The 20,975-nt window shown below is 41.9% G+C and overlaps 1 protein-coding gene across 9 annotated transcripts in view; it reads right to left on the bottom strand.

Annotated features, from left to right (window-relative positions):
- The window catches only part of RERE (arginine-glutamic acid dipeptide repeats), a 424,018-nt gene that overhangs the window by 98,938 nt on the left and 304,105 nt on the right, over nucleotides 1-20,975 (bottom strand). For all 9 annotated transcript variants that reach the window (XM_060621655.3, XM_060621656.3, XM_060621657.3 and 6 more), the window contains one exon: nucleotides 20,621-20,720. In XM_060621655.3, the coding sequence (XP_060477638.1) occupies nucleotides 20,621-20,720 (100 nt within the window). The remainder of the gene's footprint in view (nucleotides 1-20,620; nucleotides 20,721-20,975) is intronic.

Genomic DNA, 20,975 nt, shown 5'->3' with positions numbered 1-20,975 from the left:
GAACCGCCACACCGAACCCGCAGAGCCAAAGCCACCGCGCCACACGCAAGCGCATTTAGCCAGTTGCGTGAAAAGCTCTCCGCGACTTCAGGCGCCCGGCAGCCCCTTCTGTGGAAACCGCCCCAGAGTCCGTGCCTTCTGTCAACACCTAGCGAACCCAGCGCGGGATCTGGGGCAGGAGACGGACTCTTGTCAGCAGTTGTGTCACAAACCGGCCGCGCTGAGGTTTTCGACCGTCAAACGGGCCTACCACCACCGTCCCTCAGCCGCGTCCGAAGACAACGGAAGGTACTAAATGAGATACGACGTGACAAGACACGTGAAATGTCAAAAAGCTACGCGCCGTGTAGCGGTGTCATCACCACAGGGAACATTTCAGGTACACATCTCTCACCTAAGACTACCGGGCACATACAAGTTCAGTAGATCATCTATCGTGCAGCGCTGGGGCCCACGCACCCTCGATGGTCAGCTGCGGCTTCTGACCTCTCCGGGATCAGCAGGAAGAAAGGATCGTGCCACAAGAAGAAAAACACATTTCTGCATAATTGCCCAAGTTAAATCTGCAACTCTCGCTCTGCCTGACAAATCACTCCCTGCTTATTACTTTCTATAATTTAATATATATAAGTGCTTTACTGGCAAGCTTCTCGAAAGAATAAATAATACTTAATGACTGCCTACAGTTTAATTAACTCATGATTGAACTTCTCATGGATTGCTATAAACATTAAATTATATCCTTCCTCAAAGCTGCCATGGATGGAGATCTTGTTTCAAGCTTTAACTCTCCTGCCTAAACAATTTTGAATTTGCAGCAAATCTGTATATTGCACAGGGAGGTGAGAGAATCAACCTTAATGCCTGGTTATAAAGTATGTTATTTTATAGAGCAAAAACGAGGTCTTAACTTAAATAAGACTGAATATGCGCACATGTCCAAACACCTCATTTATATTACAGCAATCATTAAGCATCTCTGGATCCCAGGCAGTCTTATTAGCACAAACTCTGTATTACCACAAGGCTTCAAGTTTCTGCTGTGGCTTCTCATCTTAGCTGCCATTTTCTGTCTGCGTGATGTTGCAAATAAATTTTCCTTTTGGCACGGCTCAGCTGTCAGGCACCCCTGTTCTATAATGAACCCATGAATTACATCTCCCTGCTCTGACATCTCCGGTCTCACACATCAAAATATTGTTCTTCGATTGTAATTTATAACTTAATTTAAATGTCCCTTTTGCTATGACCTTTTTAGATCAAATGGCATCGCATCTGGCAGTTTCTCCTACCCCAAAGCATCCTTTTGCAATTATAGCCATTATAATAACTACAGAAAAAGCCTTAGACTGCATTCATGCTAAATATTAAATAATTGCAGTCCATTAAGAACAGTATTAGGTTTAAAAGTCTTTTGCTCTGTGAAATGTTTATTTGCAAGAAAGTGCCAAAATAGCTTAGAAAGGAAAAAAAGTGGGATTTGGAAGAGATCTTAAAATTCTCCGTGTAGTTCTAATTATTTCAACCATTTACGTAAATGAGAAAGATCTCAAAGAAGTCAAAGACAAAACTTTTTTTTTTTAATTAATGTTTATTTATTTTTGAGACAGAGAGAGACAGAGCATGAACGGGGGAGGGGCAGAGAGAGAGAGGGAGACACAGAATCTGAAACAGGCTCCAGGCTCTGAGCGGTCAGCACAGAGCCCGACGTGGGGCTCGAACTCACGGACCGCGGGATCGTGACCTGAGCCGAAGTCGGCTGCTTAACCGACTGAGCCACCCAGGCGCCCCAAAGACAAAACTTTAAAAAATCTGTCTCGGGGCGCCTGGGTGGCTCAGTCGGTTAAGCAGCCGACTTCGGCTCAGGTCATGATCCCGCGGTCCGTGAGTTCGAGCCCCACGTCGGGCTCTGTGCTGACCGCTCAGAGCCTGGAGCCTGTTTCAGATTCTGTGTCTCCCTCTCTCTCTCTGCCCCTCCCCCGTTCATGCTCTGTCTCTCTCTGTCTCAAAAATAAATAAACGTTAAAAAAAAAAATTTAAAAAAAAATCTGTCTCATAATCCATGATATACAGATGTCCATATGTTTTCAGTCATACCACCATCACCAATGAGCCAGTCAGGCTCAAAATACATATGTGTGCGCACCAAAAAACTCTAACTGAAACTACAGGCACGCTATTCATTTTTGTTTGGCCACTGTCACTCCAAATAATGCTATTTGATCACTAGAAAGGCTGAATTTGTCTGAACGTTCTTGCGGGGGCACATTTTAAAGACTGCGGCAAAGATGCAGAACGTAGCTGCTTGAAGCAGGGCTGAGGGGCGGGTCTCAGGAGTTTTCAGAGGGAAAACAGTTGCTGCACCAACCCTCCCCGCGACAGTCCGTGTGTAACTACAAGGTTCCAGAACCCGCACCAGCCCCTGGGGCCGGGGGGGGGGGGGGGGGGCCAAGTCGCTGGGTGCCGCGTGTGTGTTGCAAAGTCTGGGACCTTTCGGACTCCACCACTCTTCACGCCACCACGTGTGGCAAGAGTACTAACAACGAGGACGCAAAACTGAGAGGTCTGCTCTCTTGCTCAAGGCCACTTCCACGGCAGAGAGCGAGGACTCTAACATAAACCCACGTCCAGGAGGAGCTGGGAGACCCGGGCCCGCGCCCGCGGCTATCCTGGGGCAGTTCAGGCCTGGCGGGCTCCAGACCCCTCCAGCTGCAAGGACACAGCCAGCACACGGTCCGTCTGCATGTGGGGGCAGGCGGGGTGGCCGGAGGGAGGGAACCAGCAACTCAGAGAGGAGGACATGCACCCACATGAAGAAAATGATGAGATGAGCTCTCCTCAAAACACACAAGGTGCCAGTGGACACTGACGGGGGTGACATTTACCATTTTGAAAAACCAAGATGACTTCATAGAGCAGGTTTTGAAAATCAATGATCAGTGCGGTATGATTGATAACCCTGCCCATCATCAACAAAGAGCAACAACCAAACTGAACACATTCTAGGAACCAACAAAAATAGGCAGCAACATGTCCAGGTAACATCTCACGACTGTATTTCCCACGGCTGATGCAACACCGCCATATTTCTGATTCATAATTACTTCCCACATAATACTGTGTCTAGAAATTAGGGGGTCTCTATCTCCTGGCCATGGTGTCTTGGAAGGTATTCAAAACCCACGGAACAGGAGCCTCAACCAGCAAGCTGATTAGAAAGGAGGCATCAAATGCCGGCACCAACTGAGATCAGTAAATGCTCTTAAAAGCACCGAACAAACCAAACTCTAAATGTCTTGGCTATTTCTGGCCACCTAGCTATTTTGAGGCTCTCATCTGACATCATCTTCATAAACACCTGGAAAGAAGAATCCACGGAGGGCCTGCGACCAACGATGAGGGTTTGGGAGTTCGGCAGAGACGAAGCCCCAACAGGAAAGGGTTCCCCGCTCTGGCGCATTCAAACGCCAGCTCTGCCACTAGCTGTGTGGTCGCAGGCAAGTCCATTATCTCTCTAAACCACCGCTTTCTCCGCTGCAGAAAGGCAGAATATAGCGCCTATTCCGGAGAATGTTTAGGATGAAAAGATAGACGGCAATCGCCGAGCAGGATTCCTGGAGCACGGGAAATATTCCATCAAGGACAGCGGACTAAAAAGGGACAGGGCTGCACGACAGTCACAGGGAAGCAGCACTAAGGAAAGTGGACGAACTTAAAAAGACCACACGAAGGAAGTTTTTTCTGCAATACTTACAACACAGGATAAAACGTGGGCTTGAGAATGGAAACCGAGGACCTGGTGACTTGTGGGGAACCGAGCAAACATCTGAGTCTGGGAACCAGGAAACTGAGGGGAGAGTTAGCAACTGTGCCAGGAGGAGCAGGTGGCCTGGGCAAGGGGTCTGGGGTTACCCCTCTGCACAGCATCGCAGCCCCCAGCTTCCTCACCGGCAGTGGAGGGGCCGAACGAGGTCATTTTTGGGGCCTCAAACTCGTTTGTTTTCTTTTAGAGAAAGAGAGAGCGAGCAGGCAAGTGGGGGAAAGGGTCAGAGGAAAAGAGAGAATCGGAAGCAGACTCCATGCTTTGTGCAGAGCCCGAGGCGAGCCTCGATACCCGCAGCCCTGAGATCACGATCTGAGCCAAAATCAAGAGTCCGATACCCAACTGACAGAGCCACCCAGGTTCCCCGTGGAACTCTAAAGTTTTAAAAATTCCTTCTCTTTACAGAGGTTTCTTTTAAGGTGAAACACTAAAGGATGCTATTTTTGAAAACATAAATGGGGGGCGCCGGGGTGGCTCCGTCGGTTGAGCATCTGACTTCGGTTCAGGTCACGACCTCGCAGTTCGTGAGTTCGACCCCGCGTCGGGCTCTGTGCCGACAGCTCGGAGCCTGGAGCCTGTTTCAGATTCTGTGTCTCCCTCTCTCTCTGCCCCTCCCCTGCTCATGCTGTCTCTCTCTCTCAAAAATAAACATTAAAAAAATTTTTGAAGATATAAACGGTAATATTTTAATACATTCAGTTAGAGAAATCGTAAAATAAACAATACGGCCACTGAACTCTGCCAGCCTGCCCAGGCCAGACCCTGAACAGCAAGCTGCCGCAGAAGCTTCTCTTACACCCACTGGTTAGTGTCTACATTTTCAGGTTTCTGTGGAAACTGGAGTAGTTTATGCCACAGGTTTTTAAATAAAATTATGGATAATCATCTATATAGCTAGCATATATATAAAACCTCACTTCCTAGAAACAAAATCTTTCCTCCTGCTCTTTGGGTGAGAGTCCAGGCAAAGGACGCAGAGAGAAGGCAAGCTGTCATAGATCTAAGCCAGAAGCCATGTGCTCCTGAGGGGAAGCTGACTCCTTAGGACTCAGCAAAGCAATCAATCCCTTAAGGATAAGACGCGGCTCAAAGATCCAGAATGAGTACACCTCTGGCCACAAACAGGAAAATTACTGGCAGACGCATCAACCTAGACTGTGTATGCTGCTTTTCTGAATGAGAATTATTTGTCAATTTGGAAAGACCTACGTCTGATCACAAGTGGAAATTAAAACCCTTTTCCATTTCCTTAGCATCCTCCCAGCCTTGAATACAGAAAAACGGTACGTAAGGCTCTAAACTAGAGGCTGACAGAAAAGAAACCAGTTCTATCCTTCTCATGGAGATGTACGCACTAGTGAACCTATTCATAAATGCTAAATTAAACTAGAAAATATGTGTGAAAGGTCAGCTGTGAGTCAATTTTAACCAGATTCCTTCAGAAAGTTAACTTAAGAAAATAAATAAAAACAAAAACCTCAAGACCAGGGAGGGGCGCCTGACTGGCTCAGTCAGTAGAACATAATAAGACTCTTGATCCCAGGGGTCTGAGTTCAAATCCCACATTGGGCACAGAGATTACTTAAAACCAAAACCAAAACCAAAACTAATTCCTCAAGAGCAGCTGCATAAACATTAAGAGAGAAACACTTACAGAAATTGCTTTAAATCCCACTAAGTCGAGTTTAGGTGCAGGAATGACTGCCCCCAATTCATGGGGCTTGGCGACCTTAACCTCAGCGACTTCTGACGAGTAATTTTAACATCTGTGCAAAAGAACAGTACACTTCTTTTCGGTCACGATAATAAGGTCACGGGACAAGGAAAATGAAAGGGACATATACACGGAAGTACGTGTGACTCCAGAGTCAGGAACGCCTCCAAGTAACCGTTCTTTCATCTGGAAACCGTAGCCAAGGACAGAGCTGGCGACTCAGAAAGAAGCAAAACGGGGTCTGGGCCACCATGGCAGCACTCCTGAGGAATGGCCCTGGAGAACCAACAAGGACCTGATCCTGGGCCTTAGAAACTTTGAAACTTTTTTTTTCTGAAATTCTGCTTTTCCCATCAAAGGGTCTTAAGAGAACGAAGAAGGCTGTATGATATCAAAGCAGCAGAGGCAGAAGCCAGCCTGACTGTGAAGACGCCAAAACTCGCCAAGTATTATGCAAACCAAAAGCCACAAACTCTAACAGTTGCACACGATCTTGTGCGCTGGTCGCATAATGACGACTCAGGGGTAAAGGCGGGTAAAGGCAAGTAAAGGCAGACTTGATTTAAGAACACGTGAAAATCTATACCTCATTTCCGAAATGGAAAAAAAAAGGAGAAAACTGAGGAGTCAACCTTCCTAAACATGCTCGGACGACAGGCACTCCCGAGTCCTGGGGTGAGCCGGAATATACATCTCGACACCTACGGCGCGCGGGGAGAACGGCAGGCCAACCGGCAGGCAGGGCGGCTCGGAGGGCAAGGGCGGGCGGCCCGGTGCAGTCACCTCAGAAGCCCGGCACGCGACCGGCTGCGGGGGGACGTCAGCCTCCTGGACGAGAGAGCTGGCCCGGACGCCGCGGTCTGTCAGAGTCCGGCAGGGCCAGGCTCAGAGCGGGGCTGCGGGGTTAGACTAGAAACCGGAAAAGAAGGCAGAGACTTCAAAGAGCGGTCGCTTCAAGGGCGACCGTCTCAGAGATGGAGCCCGCCGGCAACACGGGACCTTGCCCCGGAGGGCTCCCCAGGGGCCCGGCCAGGTAGCTCTGAGCTAGAGCCAAGGAAGAAATGCTCAGCAAGTCACCGGTCGGAATAAATCGGCTAATACAGTAGTTACACGTGACGATTCTATCGCCTAGATAATTACGTGCTTTGTAAAAGGAAAGCCAGATACATCGCACTATATACCCTACAAATACTGTACTATTTTAAAAATCAAATGTCCTCAGAGGTACAGAAACATCACAGTCGCTACCAGAAATATTTCATACTCTCAGTATCAAAACAAAAATAAACTGTCACAAATACGTACTGTAATTTATTTTACTGATACCTTATATAATAATAAAACTCAACTGTGCAAGGCTGAAAAATGACCACCAGAAGATATGGATATCAAATCTTTGGAACAGATGAGACCTTATTTGGAAAAAGGGTCTCTGCAGATAGGATTAAGTTAATGATTTTGAGATGAGGAAATAATTCTAGATTATCCAAGTGGGATCTATGTCCAATGACAAGCATCCTTATAAAAGAGAGGCAGTGGGGCACCTGCATGGCTCAGTCGGTTAAACGTCGGACTCTTGATTTCGGCTCAGGTCATGATCTCACCATTTGTGAGTCTGAGCCCCACATGAGGCTCCTCACTGATAGCAGGGAGCCTGCCTGGGATTTCTCTCTCCCTCTCTCTCTTTGCCCCCTCCCCGGCTTGTGCTCTCTCTCTCTCTCAAAAAATAAACATTTAAAGTAACGAATGAATGAATGAATGAATGAGAGGCCATGGAAAAACACAGAAAAGAGAAGATGTGGACCTGCAGAGGGGAGGTAACGTGAAGACAAGCAGAGAAGTATGTGGCCCCAAACCAAGGCCTGCCTGCAGCCATGGGAAGCCGGGAAAGGAAGGAACAATCCTCCTGAGGAGCCAGAGGGAGCCTGGCCTGGCCGACACTCTGGTTTCATACCTCTGGCCTCCAGAACTGGGAGAGAACGCATTTCTGTTGTGTTAAGCCAGCAAGTTTGTGGTAATTTGTTGTAGCAGCCGCAGGAAACTCATACTCCAACTTTCAAAACTTGCGGGTAAAAAAGTGATCTGGGAGAGCTATCAAAAAAAAGTATCCCCAAGTATATTTGAAAACTAGTACAAGAAACATACATAGTAGCACAAATATTACAAATTTTAGTATTCTATATTTTAGAACTAATGGCACATAGGAGTCCTTTTAAAACTCAGGGGCCTGCTTTGTTCCAAGATTCAATGCTTCCTTAGATTATCAACATTTCTAACAAATGCCTTCCCATAAAGGCTTTGCAAAGAGCAGGAATTCAAAGTTTCTTACTGAATAAATAAATCAATGAATGATTTTATTATATCTTCTTCTTAAATGTAAAAAGGCTAAGGGCTTTTATCCCAATTTGATACTTATTATGTTAATATTAATGGTTAATATAGATTTACAGATGGGTAAAATTCTGATCGATGCTGTTTTTTCAAAATACCACATAATTCTCAAAATGTTTCACCAGTTTTTAGCATAGAGAACAGAAATCATCTGAGAAAGAAGTTTCTTAAATTTGTAAAGGAACTTTCTAACTTGTGCCAAACAAAAGTAAAAGCCAAGTCAATTCCTCGGTCCCTGCGAGAAAGCATAGAGATGCACGGACAGGCTACAGCATGAAGGATTTCCAACAGGCCGAAGGGCAAAGCCCCGAACTGCAGATTCACCACCGGACATTCCAAGAGGACTGCTGTTAAGGCACGGCCTCAGTTCCATTCTTTCTCTGAGGTTAATTATCACGTATCTAAAGCTATATGACAGGATGTGCTTACTCATCTGTAGGTGATAATCATGCTTCTATGACAGAACCATCACGAAGACTAAATTGATTCATTCAAAAAAAGCACTTTGGGGCGGCTGGGTGGCTTAGTCGGTTAAGCACCCAACTCTTGATTTCAGCTCAGGTCATGATCTCGTGGTTCCTGGGATCGAGTCCCATATCGGGCTCCGTGCTGACAGCATGGGGCCTGCTTGGGATGATTCTCTCTCTCTCTGCTCCATCCTGCTCATGCATGCATGCGCACTCTCTCAAAATAAATGAACTTTATTTTTTTCAAGGCAGAGAGAGAGGAAGGGGCAGAGAGAGAGAGGATGACAGAGGATCGAAACTGGGCCCTGTGCTGATAGCAGGGAGCCTGATGCGGGGCTCGAACTCATGAACTGTGAGATCATGACCTGAGCCGAAGTCGGATGCTTAACCGACTGGGCTACCCAGGTGCCCCAGAATAAATAAACTTAAAAAAAATAATATAAAATGTTAAAAAAAAAAAAAAAAAAAAAGCTATTCTAAAAATTAAGAGGAAAAACAAGAAAAGAGAGAAAAGAAAAGAAATGGCTAAAGAGGGGTGCCTGGGTGGCTGAGTCAGTTAAGCATCCGACTTTGGCTCAGGCTGTGATCTGGTAGTTTGTGAGTTCAAACCCCGCATCAGACTCGTACTGACAGCTCAGAGCCTGGAGCCTGCTTTGGATTCTGTGTCTGCCTCTCTCTCTGCCCACCATCCCTCAAGAATATATAAACATTAAAAAAAACAAAAAGTCACAATTTAGAAATGGCTAAAGAAACCAGAGAGTGATTCACATGCAGAAGCAAAGCAGGGTTACAGTCACAAAGAGCTGCACCAGGAGCTATAGTTTTCTGGTTAAACTATCAAGTACAAGATCGCTGTTGCAGTAAGTCATGAAAGTGCCATTACCGGAGGTTAACATAAGGGGTCTTTGACCTCCCCACCCACCCCTGAGACACTCTGAGAACGCTCTCTGTTGTATCTAGTAAAAGAACAGAGTGGCGCATAAAGCTCAACTTTGACTAAAGCTACAGACCATCTAAAAAGGAATAAAATCTCAAAGGATTAAATTTAAAAAGTCATCTTCATCCAAACGAGACAAAAAGAATAAATCATTGCCAAAGTGTTGCTGCTTGGAGCTTTTAAACAGAAGTCAATTTATGAAGTTCTCAGCCCAAAGGGAGCCACACTGGTACATTTCTAAACACTTAAACAACTTTCAAAACAAAAGTTCAAAATGTTTCTCATTGGTCAAAGGACAATAAATTAAACCTCGACTTTATATATTATTATGCTGATAACCAGCTGAAAAGGGCCTTGGTTACACCAGAAAACCTCCAGTGCATCTTTACTTACGCTATAATTAACAATGTAACAGGCGGTAGACTCCAATATCCTGATATAATATAAATAAAACACTAGCAGAGGGGCTCGTCAAGGCTGATTTACATAAGGTGCTATTCTGAAATTTACTGGATTTCCATAATAAGAAATCATACAGCATATAAAGTTTTCCCATTCCTTTTTACAACAACAAATCAAAATCTTAGAGGAAAAAAACACACCATCCTATAACCATTTATTGCTGATTAATCTGAATGGAGAACCGGTAAAAAGAATGTAAGTGAGGATGTGAGTGTAGAATGAACAGCACAAGAATCCCTGATCAGAAACTTCAGACCAGCTGTAATAACAGGGCTTCCCAGTAATGCCTTATTTGGGAGCTGGGAAATACTCAACATTCATCTAAGGCCTAAGTACTGCAAAGCTAATCCAGGGCCAGATGCTTTAGTGAAGTCCATTTATGATGAACAAACAGAAAACCTCTGAAAGAAATTGTATCGACTTAATTTTTTTAGAATAAAAGAGAGAAAGATGAAAATGACCCTCAGAGTAGGCTTATCTGTACACTCCGTTATGCCAACCTCCTAATACCAAGTTCTGGGTGATCAAATATGGTTTGGACTTGAACCTGATTTATTTATTCAATCATTCAACAAATATTTAGTGCCTCTCTACTATGTACCAGGCATCGAGCTATGGCTCAGAAAACAAAGATGATTAATACTCAATGGTTAACAAATAGCGATATTTATAGATCAGAGATAAAAAAAAAACTATGAAGCTATTGGAAGCCTTTGTTGTAGGAGATGTGGGTGTGCATAAATAAATAAGCAAACAAATATATACTCTCTTGAATATGTAAAAAGCTTAATTCAAACATCTAAAAGTCATCCATATTTCAAGGAATAAAACTGTCCAGGCAGAAGTGAAATCTTTGCTGCATGATTATAAATTTTACTTATATATAGTAAGAATATATATGTTTAGTATTAGAGAGAGAAGATAAACATAAAAATGCAAATAAATTCTAAGAAAGAGAAGTCAAAAGAATTTGAATTTTATTAGGAAATGGGAAAGATACTTAAGCCCAAAGAATGAAATCCAGTATCAATTTAGTAAAAATAAGTCAGCATGGTATTTTCTAGAAAACCTTAGTCTCAAACTATAGGGTTCTGCTAGTTTCTAAGCATAAATATAAAGAGTGATTTTGATCTTGTAAAAGGCCAAATAAACGCAAGGACTTAAAGATGGCTGAATCCCATTAGAATAATACAGGCCATCTCTATGTTATATACTATTATGTTTACAAATTATATGTAAACTAACGAACACAGATGAACCTCATAGAAACTGCATATGAAGAAACACATACCTGAACAGTACACAGAAACATTTCTATGTCAGATCCTCTAGAGGAAGCACCATTGTTGTGTCATATTTTAACACGTTTTTTAATACACTGTAAAATTACAAATAGAACAATTTTACATTCACAGGTGTTCACAATTTCAAATAACTAAAATATAACATATCTTTTCCGACATACATTGAGGAGTATGCCCCATCACTAAGAACACCTTCCTCTTCCAACCACAGAGGTCAACACATTTATCACATCGTCTTTCTCTACATCAATGCATTTTTTTTTTTTACTTATGAAGTAAGAAGATAAGAAATACATTTTTTAACAAAAGTGATACAACTGTGTGCCTAACGATTCTGCATGGTCATCACTGTATCAAAAGTAGTAAGTCATGCAGCCATGAAAATAAGATATATTAACTACTACTGGGATTCGCCAAAACAAGATATGCTATTAAGAATGTGTACATGTGGCTCAAGTTTTATATAACCTGATGGCAGATGGCCAACTGCCATCAGGTTATATAAATTAAAATGGACTAAACACTCCCAACAAAAGGGAGAGCTTGCCAGACTAGATTAAAAAGCAAGAAAACAGGGGCACCTGGGCGGCTCGGTTGGTTAAGCATCCGACTTCGGCTCAGGTCACGATCTCACCATTCAGAGTTTTAGCCCCACATCAGGCTCTGTGCTGACAGCTCAAAGCTTAGAGCCTGTTTCGGGTTCTGTGTTTCTCTCTCTCTCTCTCTCTCTCTCTCTCTCTCTCTCTCTCTCTCTGTTTCGGGTTCTGTGTTTCTCTCTCTCTCTCTCTCTCTCTTTCTCTCTGCCTCTCCTCTGCTTGCACTCTCTCTCAAAAGTAAATAAACTTAAAAAAAAAAAAGCAAGAAACAACTAAAGAACTAAAGGAACAAGAGACATTCTTTACCTACAAAGAAAAAGCAGGATTCCAAGTAATGAGCTGGAAGAAGATATGTCACGTCAACCAGCCTAAAAAAGCTAGAGTGGTTGTATTAAAATTAAACAAGATGGAGTCAAAAACAAAAGAGTACTACTAGACATGGCGTCACTCCAAAAAGGTAAAAGAGAAAGATAAATATTATAAACGTTCATGTGCCTAATGACACAGCTTCCAAATATGTGAAGCAAACCACAGTTGGAGACTTTAATACGACTCTCTCAGCAACTGACAATACAGCTAGAGAAAAAAAATTAGTAGGACACAGAAGATGTAAGTAATAATAACCACCACTTTAAAGAAACCCACAATTATAGAACAGTGCACTCAATAACTGCTGGATATAAATTCATTACCAGTGTACGTGGAACATAACATTCACCAAGATAAACCACATTCTGAGCCAAGAACAAATCTCAACGGATTTCAAAAAACTGAAATCTTACTGGGTATTCTATGATCCCAACAGAACTAAATTAAAAATCAGTATCATTCCAAGACAAAAGGGGGGGGGGGTGCATATAAGAGAGATCTCAAGTATCTGGTAATTAAGCAATTCAATTCTCACAATTCATGGGTAAAAGAAATTGTGAAGAATATTTTTTGGTATTTAAAAAATTATAATAAAAGAACAGCAAATCAAAATTTGTGCTAAAATGAGGTACCTAAGATCCCACTTTTGGAAGCTAGGGGGCAAATGATCAAATGAATCCAAAATAAATAGAAAAGAAATAATAAAAATAAGATTGGAGATCAAGAAGATAGAAAACAGAGAAAATCAATGAAACCAAATATTAGCTATCTAAAATAATAATGTTAAGTCTCTATTTAGACTGACCAGGGGGAACACAAATCACCAATATTGGGAACGAAAGAAGGGTCAAAATTACAAATCCTATAGACGTTAAAAAGATAGTAACTTGACATTTTTACCAACAGATTTGATAACCTGGATGAAATGAACAAAAAGTTTAAAACCACAGATCAGCAGATTACCAAAACTGACACACGAAGAAATATAAAATGTAAATAGGTCTATGCCTATTATAATTTTAAACTTTTCATACAAAAAAATTTAGTCCCATCTGGGCTTCACTGTGAAATCTATCAAATATTTAACAACGAATACACACACACACACACACACACACACAAAATCAATCCTTTATAAAGTAAGGGAGCAAGAGGAAATTTTTCCCAACTAATTTTTTGAAGTCAGTATTCCTCTGATATTAAAACTAGACAAAGATATTACAAAGAAAGAAGACTACAGTTCAAGATCCCTTATGAACACAAATGTAAAAGGTCTTAACAAAATATTAACATATGGAAGCCAATAGTATGTAATGAGTAAGTAGAATTTATCCTAGGAATGCATACTTGCTTTAACATTTGAAATTAATCAATATAATTCACCAAATTAACAAAACACAGTGTAACAACCATATGATCATCTCATTAGATACAAGAAAGAAAAGCATCTGACAGAATTAAAGGCCCATTCATGATAAAAAACAAACAAACAAACAAACAAACAAACAGATATAAGGGAGAACATTTTCAACTTTGATCAAACAACCACCACCCCACACTACACTATTATTAGTGAATGACTAAATGTTTTCTCCCTAAGATGAGAAAGCAAAGATGCCAACTCTCATTATTTCTATGCAGTACTGTACTAGAGGTCCAAGCAAATGCAATAAAGCACGAAAAAGAAACAAAATACATAAATCAGAAAGAAAGAGGCAAACTGTCTTTATTTGCAGATGGTGTGACTGTGTACACTGAGACCCTAAGAAACCAACCAGAAAGCCACTAGAAATTAACAGAACAGATACAAGGTCAGCACATTAAAACTGTATTTTTAAAAATGTTTATTTTTATTTATTTTGAGAGCATGAGCACGCATGAGTTGAGGAGGGGCAGAAAGAGAAGGAGAGAGAGAATCCCAAGCAGGTTCCCCACTGTCAGCACAAAACCAGATGCTGGGCTCAAACTCACGGACTGTGAGCTCATGACCTGAGCCAAAACCAAGAGTCAGGTGCTTAACTGACTGAGCCACCCAGGTGTCCCTAAAATTATTTGTATTTATATTCTACCAATGAACATTTAGAAACTGAAATTAAGGGCACTTGGCAGACTCAGCTGGAGGAGCATGAGACTCTTGATCTCTGGTTCATAAGCTCGAGCCCCACGCTGGGTGGAAAGATCAATGAATCAATTGATCAATAAGAAAAAATAAAGAAATTGAAATTAAAAATCTAATCTTATTAACAACAGAATTTTCAAACAGTAATTACTTAGGGAAAAACTTAACAAAACATGTATAAGACCTGTACACTGAAAACTAAAAAATCTTACTCAAAAAAATTAATGAGACCTCTTTTAAAAACGAAGATATATGAGGCACCTGAGAGCTCAGCTGGAAAAACATGCAACTCTTGATCCCAGACTTGTGAGTTCAAGCCCCATACTGGGTGTAGAGCTTATTTAAATAAATAAAAAAATAAAATAAATAAATAAAATAAAATAAGTAAAAAATAAAATAAATTAAAAAAAATAAAAAATAAAAGAAAATAAAGTAAAATAAAGTAAAGTAAAATAAAATAAAATAAAATAAAATAAAATAAAATAAAATAAAACTTTTAAAAAATGAAGCTATGTATCACGTTCAGGTTTGGAAGATTCAATATTGTTAAGATGTCAATTCTTCTAAACCGATCCATAGATTCAGTGCAATCACAGTGAAAATCCCATAAAACCTTTTTAAAAATAGAAACCACCAAGCTGATTCTAAAACGTATGTGGAAAGGGATGGGTGTATGGATGGCTCAGTCGGTTAAGTGTCTGACTCTTGATTTCAGCTAAGGTCATGATCTCACGATTTTTGAGTTCGAGCCCCATTATCAGGCTCTGTGCTGACAGTGCAGAGCCTACTTGGGATTCTCTCTCTCTCTCCCTCTCTCTCTGTTCCTCCCCCACTTGTGTGCTCACAATCTCTCTCTCAAAATAAATAAAAACTTTAAAAAACAAAATAAAATAAAATGTAAATGGAGGGGTACCTGGGTGGCTCAGTGGGTTAAGCATCTGACTTCAGCTCAGGTCATGATCTCACAGTCCATGGGTTCGAGGCCTGCATCAGGCTGTCTGTTGTCAGCACAGGGCCTGCTTCAGATCCCCGGTCCTCCCTCTCTCTGCCCTTCCCCCTCTCTGCCCCTCCCCCACTCATTCTCCCTCCCTCCCTTTCTCTCTCTCTCTCTAAAAAATAAATAAACATTTAAAATAAAAAGGGGTGCATGGGTGCCTCAGTCAGCTGGACATCTGTTTTGGCTCTGATCATGACCTTGCGGTTCAGGAGTTCAAGCCCCACATCAGGCTCTCTGCTGTCAGCACAGAGCCCACTTCAGATTCTCTGTCCCTCTCTTTCTCTCTCAAACATAAACATTAAAAAAAATAAATATGGGGTGCCTGGGTGGCTCAGTTGGTTAAGTGTCTGACTTCGGCTCAGGTCACGATCGCTCAGCTCCTGAGTTCAAGCCCCGCGTCGGGCTCTGTGCTGAACAGCTCGGAGCCTGGAGCCTGCTTCGGATTCTGTGTCTCTGCCCCTCTCTCTCTGCCCCTCCCCCTCCCCCTGCTCATGCTCTGTCTCTTTCTTTCTTTCCCTCTCTCTCTCTCGAATAAACATTAAAAAAAAAAAGTTGAAAAAACATAATAAAATTTATATAAATAGTAAAATTTATCTGGGAATGCAAATGACCTAAAATAGCCAAAACAATCTTAAAAAACAAGTACAAAGTAGGAAGACTTACTACTACCTGAGTTCTGATAAAGCTACATTACTCGAAATACTGAAATACTGGTGAAAAGACAGATAACACATTAGTGAAACAAGAGAATCCAGAAAAAAGAAAAACTGCTTATATATAAGCAGTTGATGTTCAGTAAAGGTATCAAGGCAATGAAATGAGAAAAGTCTGTTTTCAACAAATGTGACTCCAACAACTGGCACATGTGTGGGCAAGAAGGCACTTTCACCCATACCTCACAGTACACACAAAATTAATTTGAAATGAATCACAGACCTGAAGGCAAGAACTAAAACGTCAAGAATAAAACACAGGAACAACCTTTGTTATCATGGGGTGAACAAAGAAACTTTCACAAAAGGAAAACGATACACTGGACTTTAGCAAAATTAATACATTTTGCTCTCTGAAAGACACCCTTACAGAAAAATAGTCATGGTATGGCAGGAAATATTCACAAATACCTGTATCAAAGGACTTATACCTGCAATACAAAAAGAACCCTTAAAACTAAATAATTATACTAAAAACAACTGAACTTTTAAAAGTGGGCAAAATATACTTCACAAAAGACAACATACAACTGGGCTTGGTAAGACATGAAAAGATGCTCAATTATGATGAACAGGAAATTCAAATTAAAATCTCAGTGAGTGAGGCACAGATAGACATCATTAGTAATGTCAAACGCTGAGGAATCTTTAGCCTCAATCAAATCTGTGTCCCCCATCTAAATAAAAACCAACAGCACACAAAACAAACAAGTCTCAATGAGATATCACTACATACTCATTAGAATGGCTAAAATTAAAAAGACTGACAACATGAAGTCTTACTGAGGATGCTGAAGAACTGAAATTCTAACATAGTACTGATGGGAATGTAAAGTGGTACAGCCACTCGGAAACGTGTTTGACAGTTTCTTTTTTTTTTTTCTTAAGCTTATTTATTTATTTTTAAGAGAGAGAGCGTGAGTGGGGGAGAGGCAGATAGAGAAGGAGAGAGGGAATCCCAAGCAGGCTCCCTGAAGTGGGGCTTGAACCCACAAAACCATGAGATCGAGACCTGAGCCAAAACCAAGAGACGCTTAACCAACTGAGCCACCCAGGTGCCCCTGACGGTTTCTTAAAAGCTACCCGCACACATACAATCCTGCCATTTCACTCCTAAGTATTTACCCAAGAGAAATGAAAACACGCATCCTCACAAAGCCTTGCATAACAATGTTAATAACACCTTTATTCATAATGGCGGCCAAAAGCTTGGAAACACGAATGTCCATCACCAGACGAATGGATCAATTATTGTTACTACCCATACACTGGAACACTACTCAGCAATAAAAAGGAATAGAATATCGATAATGCGACAACATAAATCTATCCCAAAATTATTATATGGAAAGAAGCCAGACTCAAAAGAGCAAAAATACTATTCTGACACAACATTGTACGATGTGAGAAAACGTATCAGTGGCTGTCTGAGGCTGGAAGCAGTAAAGGATCGGGAAAGGGCATGAGGCACCTCTGGGGTGCTGGAAATGTTTCACATCTAGATCGCTGCAATAGTTTCGCCAGTATACACATCTGAAAAAAAACATCAAACTGTATATACTTTAAATCAGAGCAGCTTATTATACGTAAATTATACCCCAATATGTTGTTGTAAGACTTATATGCTAAAAATCTCATTTGTGAGTAATGAAGAAAAAACTGAGTCAAAATGAGAAATGAGGAAGAGCTTGTGTTTAAAAATGGGTCCATGTTGGAGTGGAGTGGAGCCAGGGTGGCTCAGTCGGTTGAGCGTCCGACTTCGGCCCAGGTCATGATCTCCCGGTTTGTGAGACACAGCCCCGCGTCAGGCTCCAGGCCGACCGTTCGGAGCCTGGAGCCTGCTTCGGACTCTGTGTCTCCCTCTCTCTCTCTCTCTGCACCTCCCCGGCTCACGCTCGCACTCTGTCTCTGCAAAAATAAATAAGCTTAAAAACTGAAAATTAAAAATGGGTCCATGTAATAGTCATGAAGAATTAACAGCTCAAAAAGCTCTATTAGTTTTAAATAGATGGCAGTTTTAAGATCAAACTATTTATTTAAATGTATTTCAATTTAAATAGTCCTACTCAGATGTTAAACACACGACAATGTGGCTGTGCCATATAATTTCATTTACTTTAAATTTCTGTACTGTCCTGAGAAATAGGAGACACAGGTTTATTCTAAACTGACAAATGCCTACGCTTGTTTTGACTCTATGCTATACTTCTCACACGACAACGTATTTATTTTTTCAATTTATTACTTAACACAGCTCGAAACCACCCTCACGCCAAGGAAGATGAAATGAACATTAACTCCCCGTAAGATTTTTCAATTCACTTCACTTTTCATTAAGAAAGTACCCGTAACTAAAACTCTGTGAGCCAGTACCATAATTAAGTGGAAAAATTAAAAGAGCCATTAAACTTTTCCATTCCTCACCAAAGGAACAAACGACTCGGTCCTTTGGTGGCTGACTGCACTTGGATTGCCTAACCCCAGACACCTGAGCCATCTTGGACGCGCCTAGACAGGAAAACTTCAAATGATGGGAAGGCAGCCTCACAGAAATAAAAACTCATAAAACCAAAAGCCCTCTGGCGATGCTTAAGAGGACTTCAGAAGGAACTTGCTACAAAGGCCCATGGGCAAAAAGAGCCCAAATTATTTCTGTATAGAAGTATGTTTTACCGAATCCTCAGAGGGGTCGCAATAAAAGAACAAATCCGATCGATTCGGTAAAGTGCCAAAAACAGACATTTTATTAAATGTGGCAACGTCTTCATTATTTAAAAATTCAACTGAGCGGCACAGTTGCGAAAGGGGAATTTTTTTCATAAAGCTTTGATGCAGAAGATTCCACAGAGGGGAACCCGGGAGAGTCAGTCGGTTAAGTATCCGACTCTTGAATTCGCCTCAGGGTCACGATCTCACGGTTCGCGAGGTTCAGCCCCGCATCAGGCTCTGTGGTGACAGTGCCGAGACTGCTTGAGGTTCTCTCTCCCTGTCTCTCTGCCCCTCTCCTGCTCTCTCTCAAAATAAACAAACATTTTAAAAAAAACTCAACAGAAAACAAGCTCAAAGAGTAACTCTGAATAAATGCACACTCGTGGCTATTCTGAATTCACAGACATTCACAACACAACTCCTACCACAGCCACCGTCTGCAGTGGCACTCAGCTGAGTCTCCCTTTCCTCATCCAGAAAATAACCTCAAAGGCCCCTTCTAGCTCTATCACTATGCGTTCAGAGTAAAGACTCCGGATAAAAGCAAAAACTCCAAGTGTGAAAGGGGGGAGGAAAGAAAAGAAATAAGCGTACGGGTATGTAAACAATTGCTCTGTCATCTATCGCAGGGCCCAATCCCACAAGGTCACTTCACCTCTGACGCTGTCGGAGACTAGTACCGCGTAATACTCAAGAAACGCAACCGGCCCAGGAATAAAAATCAGCCGTATCTACGTGTTTCTCTGAAAGCGAGCCGCAGAGGAGAAAGCTCACTAAGTTGGGTTATTTTCTAACCTCCATTCTGAACTTTTCAGATTGTTGGCATTCAACAATCGTCTGGCTTTTCTGAGCCTTAGATTCTTATCTATTTAGAGACTGGAACAGATGATCTCAAACGTCCCTTCCAAACATAGCGACCTCTCAAGAAAAATGAAAAACAAAAAAGGTTCTTCAATTACATTTAGTTAATCATCAGGAGTTGCTGAGCCTATGAGCTCAATAGCCTATGTGAATATACATAGCCTTTTTAATACATCACAAATGCATAAAACTTCATTATTACTCCATCAGATTTGATGATTTCACATTAGTTACCACACAGGGAAGAATTATTTCAAGACACTTTAAAATACATTAATTTTCCTACGCAGCCCTATCGGATGTATTCTAATGTCAAACAGGGAAACTGGTTTCAGTGATCGTACTATGCACAGCAGTTCGACTTCCGTTCTTCTGAGCCGCTGCCTGTGTGTTGCAGCTCAAGGCAGAGGAGCAATTCTGAAGGATGCCGTGCAACCAACTCAGTACCGTCAGGCTCACTTGTTACATTTTACTTTAGATTTTTTTAAGGATTATTATTTTTAAAACTCAATTCTGTTGTATAATCGTGTGAGATATTTAATCATGTGAGATATTTAAAGGCATATCTATAAAAAAACATATTCACTCCAGGAAGTCTGGCTTCTTCTCTCCATCCCCTCCCTGCACTTTCGAACTCACGGTCTAAGAGACAGAGAAGAAGGCAAAAGGTATGGCCTCTGGATTCGCATCTTGAGTGTGTGACCCTGGCTTGTGACTCGATCGCTCCAAACTTACTTGCTCATGTCTACAATGGTGATAACGATAAAACCTACTTCAGAGGGAGACTGCGAGGGTTAAATAAGACCATCTGTGCACAGTGGTCGGCTTTGTGGGATCTCAGGGAAGATCGACTGCTAGCATCAGGCTCTCATTTGAGGCTCAACACGATCCTGGGGTAGAGACGCAGGAGAGGAAACGAACCCGGAGGCGCCCCATCACCGGATCAAGGTCATGGAGCCCAGTGCTGAGACCGCAACCCACCTTTCGATAAGGTATAGTACTCACACTAAGCGAGTAAGTAAGCCATAGTACTAAGCCATAGTACTCGCTCCTAAAATTCTAGGCTCATTCAGGATCCATGCTCATCACACATGCCCTACAACCAGCACTAGGGAAAAGTAACTCCCTTCCCACCCGGGACAACTTCAAAAGACTCACTGTGTTCAGCGCATTGAGGGTAGTGTCATCCCGAGATGCGGCAACACAGCCATCCTCTGTGGAGCCTCCGTCACACATCCCTGCGAATGCTGCCATGCTCCTTGGAGGACAGGAAGGGAAAACATCAGCACAGAAATGTTAATCCTCAGGTTTCAGAGTCAGCTCAGACCAAATTCCATTACTATATGCATGATAGGTCGGAGTTCTCAGTCCTGTTTCTGCTCTTGTTAATTTTTTTTTTTTTTTTTTTTTTTGGTGAAAGAGAGAGAGAGAGAGAGAGAGAGAGAGAGTAAGTACAAGCAGGAGAGAGTGTGTGCCAGCGGCGTACAGACAGAGAATTTTAAGCAAACTCTGC

Source organism: Panthera onca, chromosome C1, assembly GCF_046562875.1.
Source record: "Panthera onca isolate mPanOnc1 chromosome C1, mPanOnc1 haplotype 2, whole genome shotgun sequence".
Classification (NCBI taxonomy): Eukaryota; Metazoa; Chordata; class Mammalia; order Carnivora; family Felidae; genus Panthera; species Panthera onca.
This window is presented reverse-complemented; position numbering and strand designations above follow the sequence as displayed.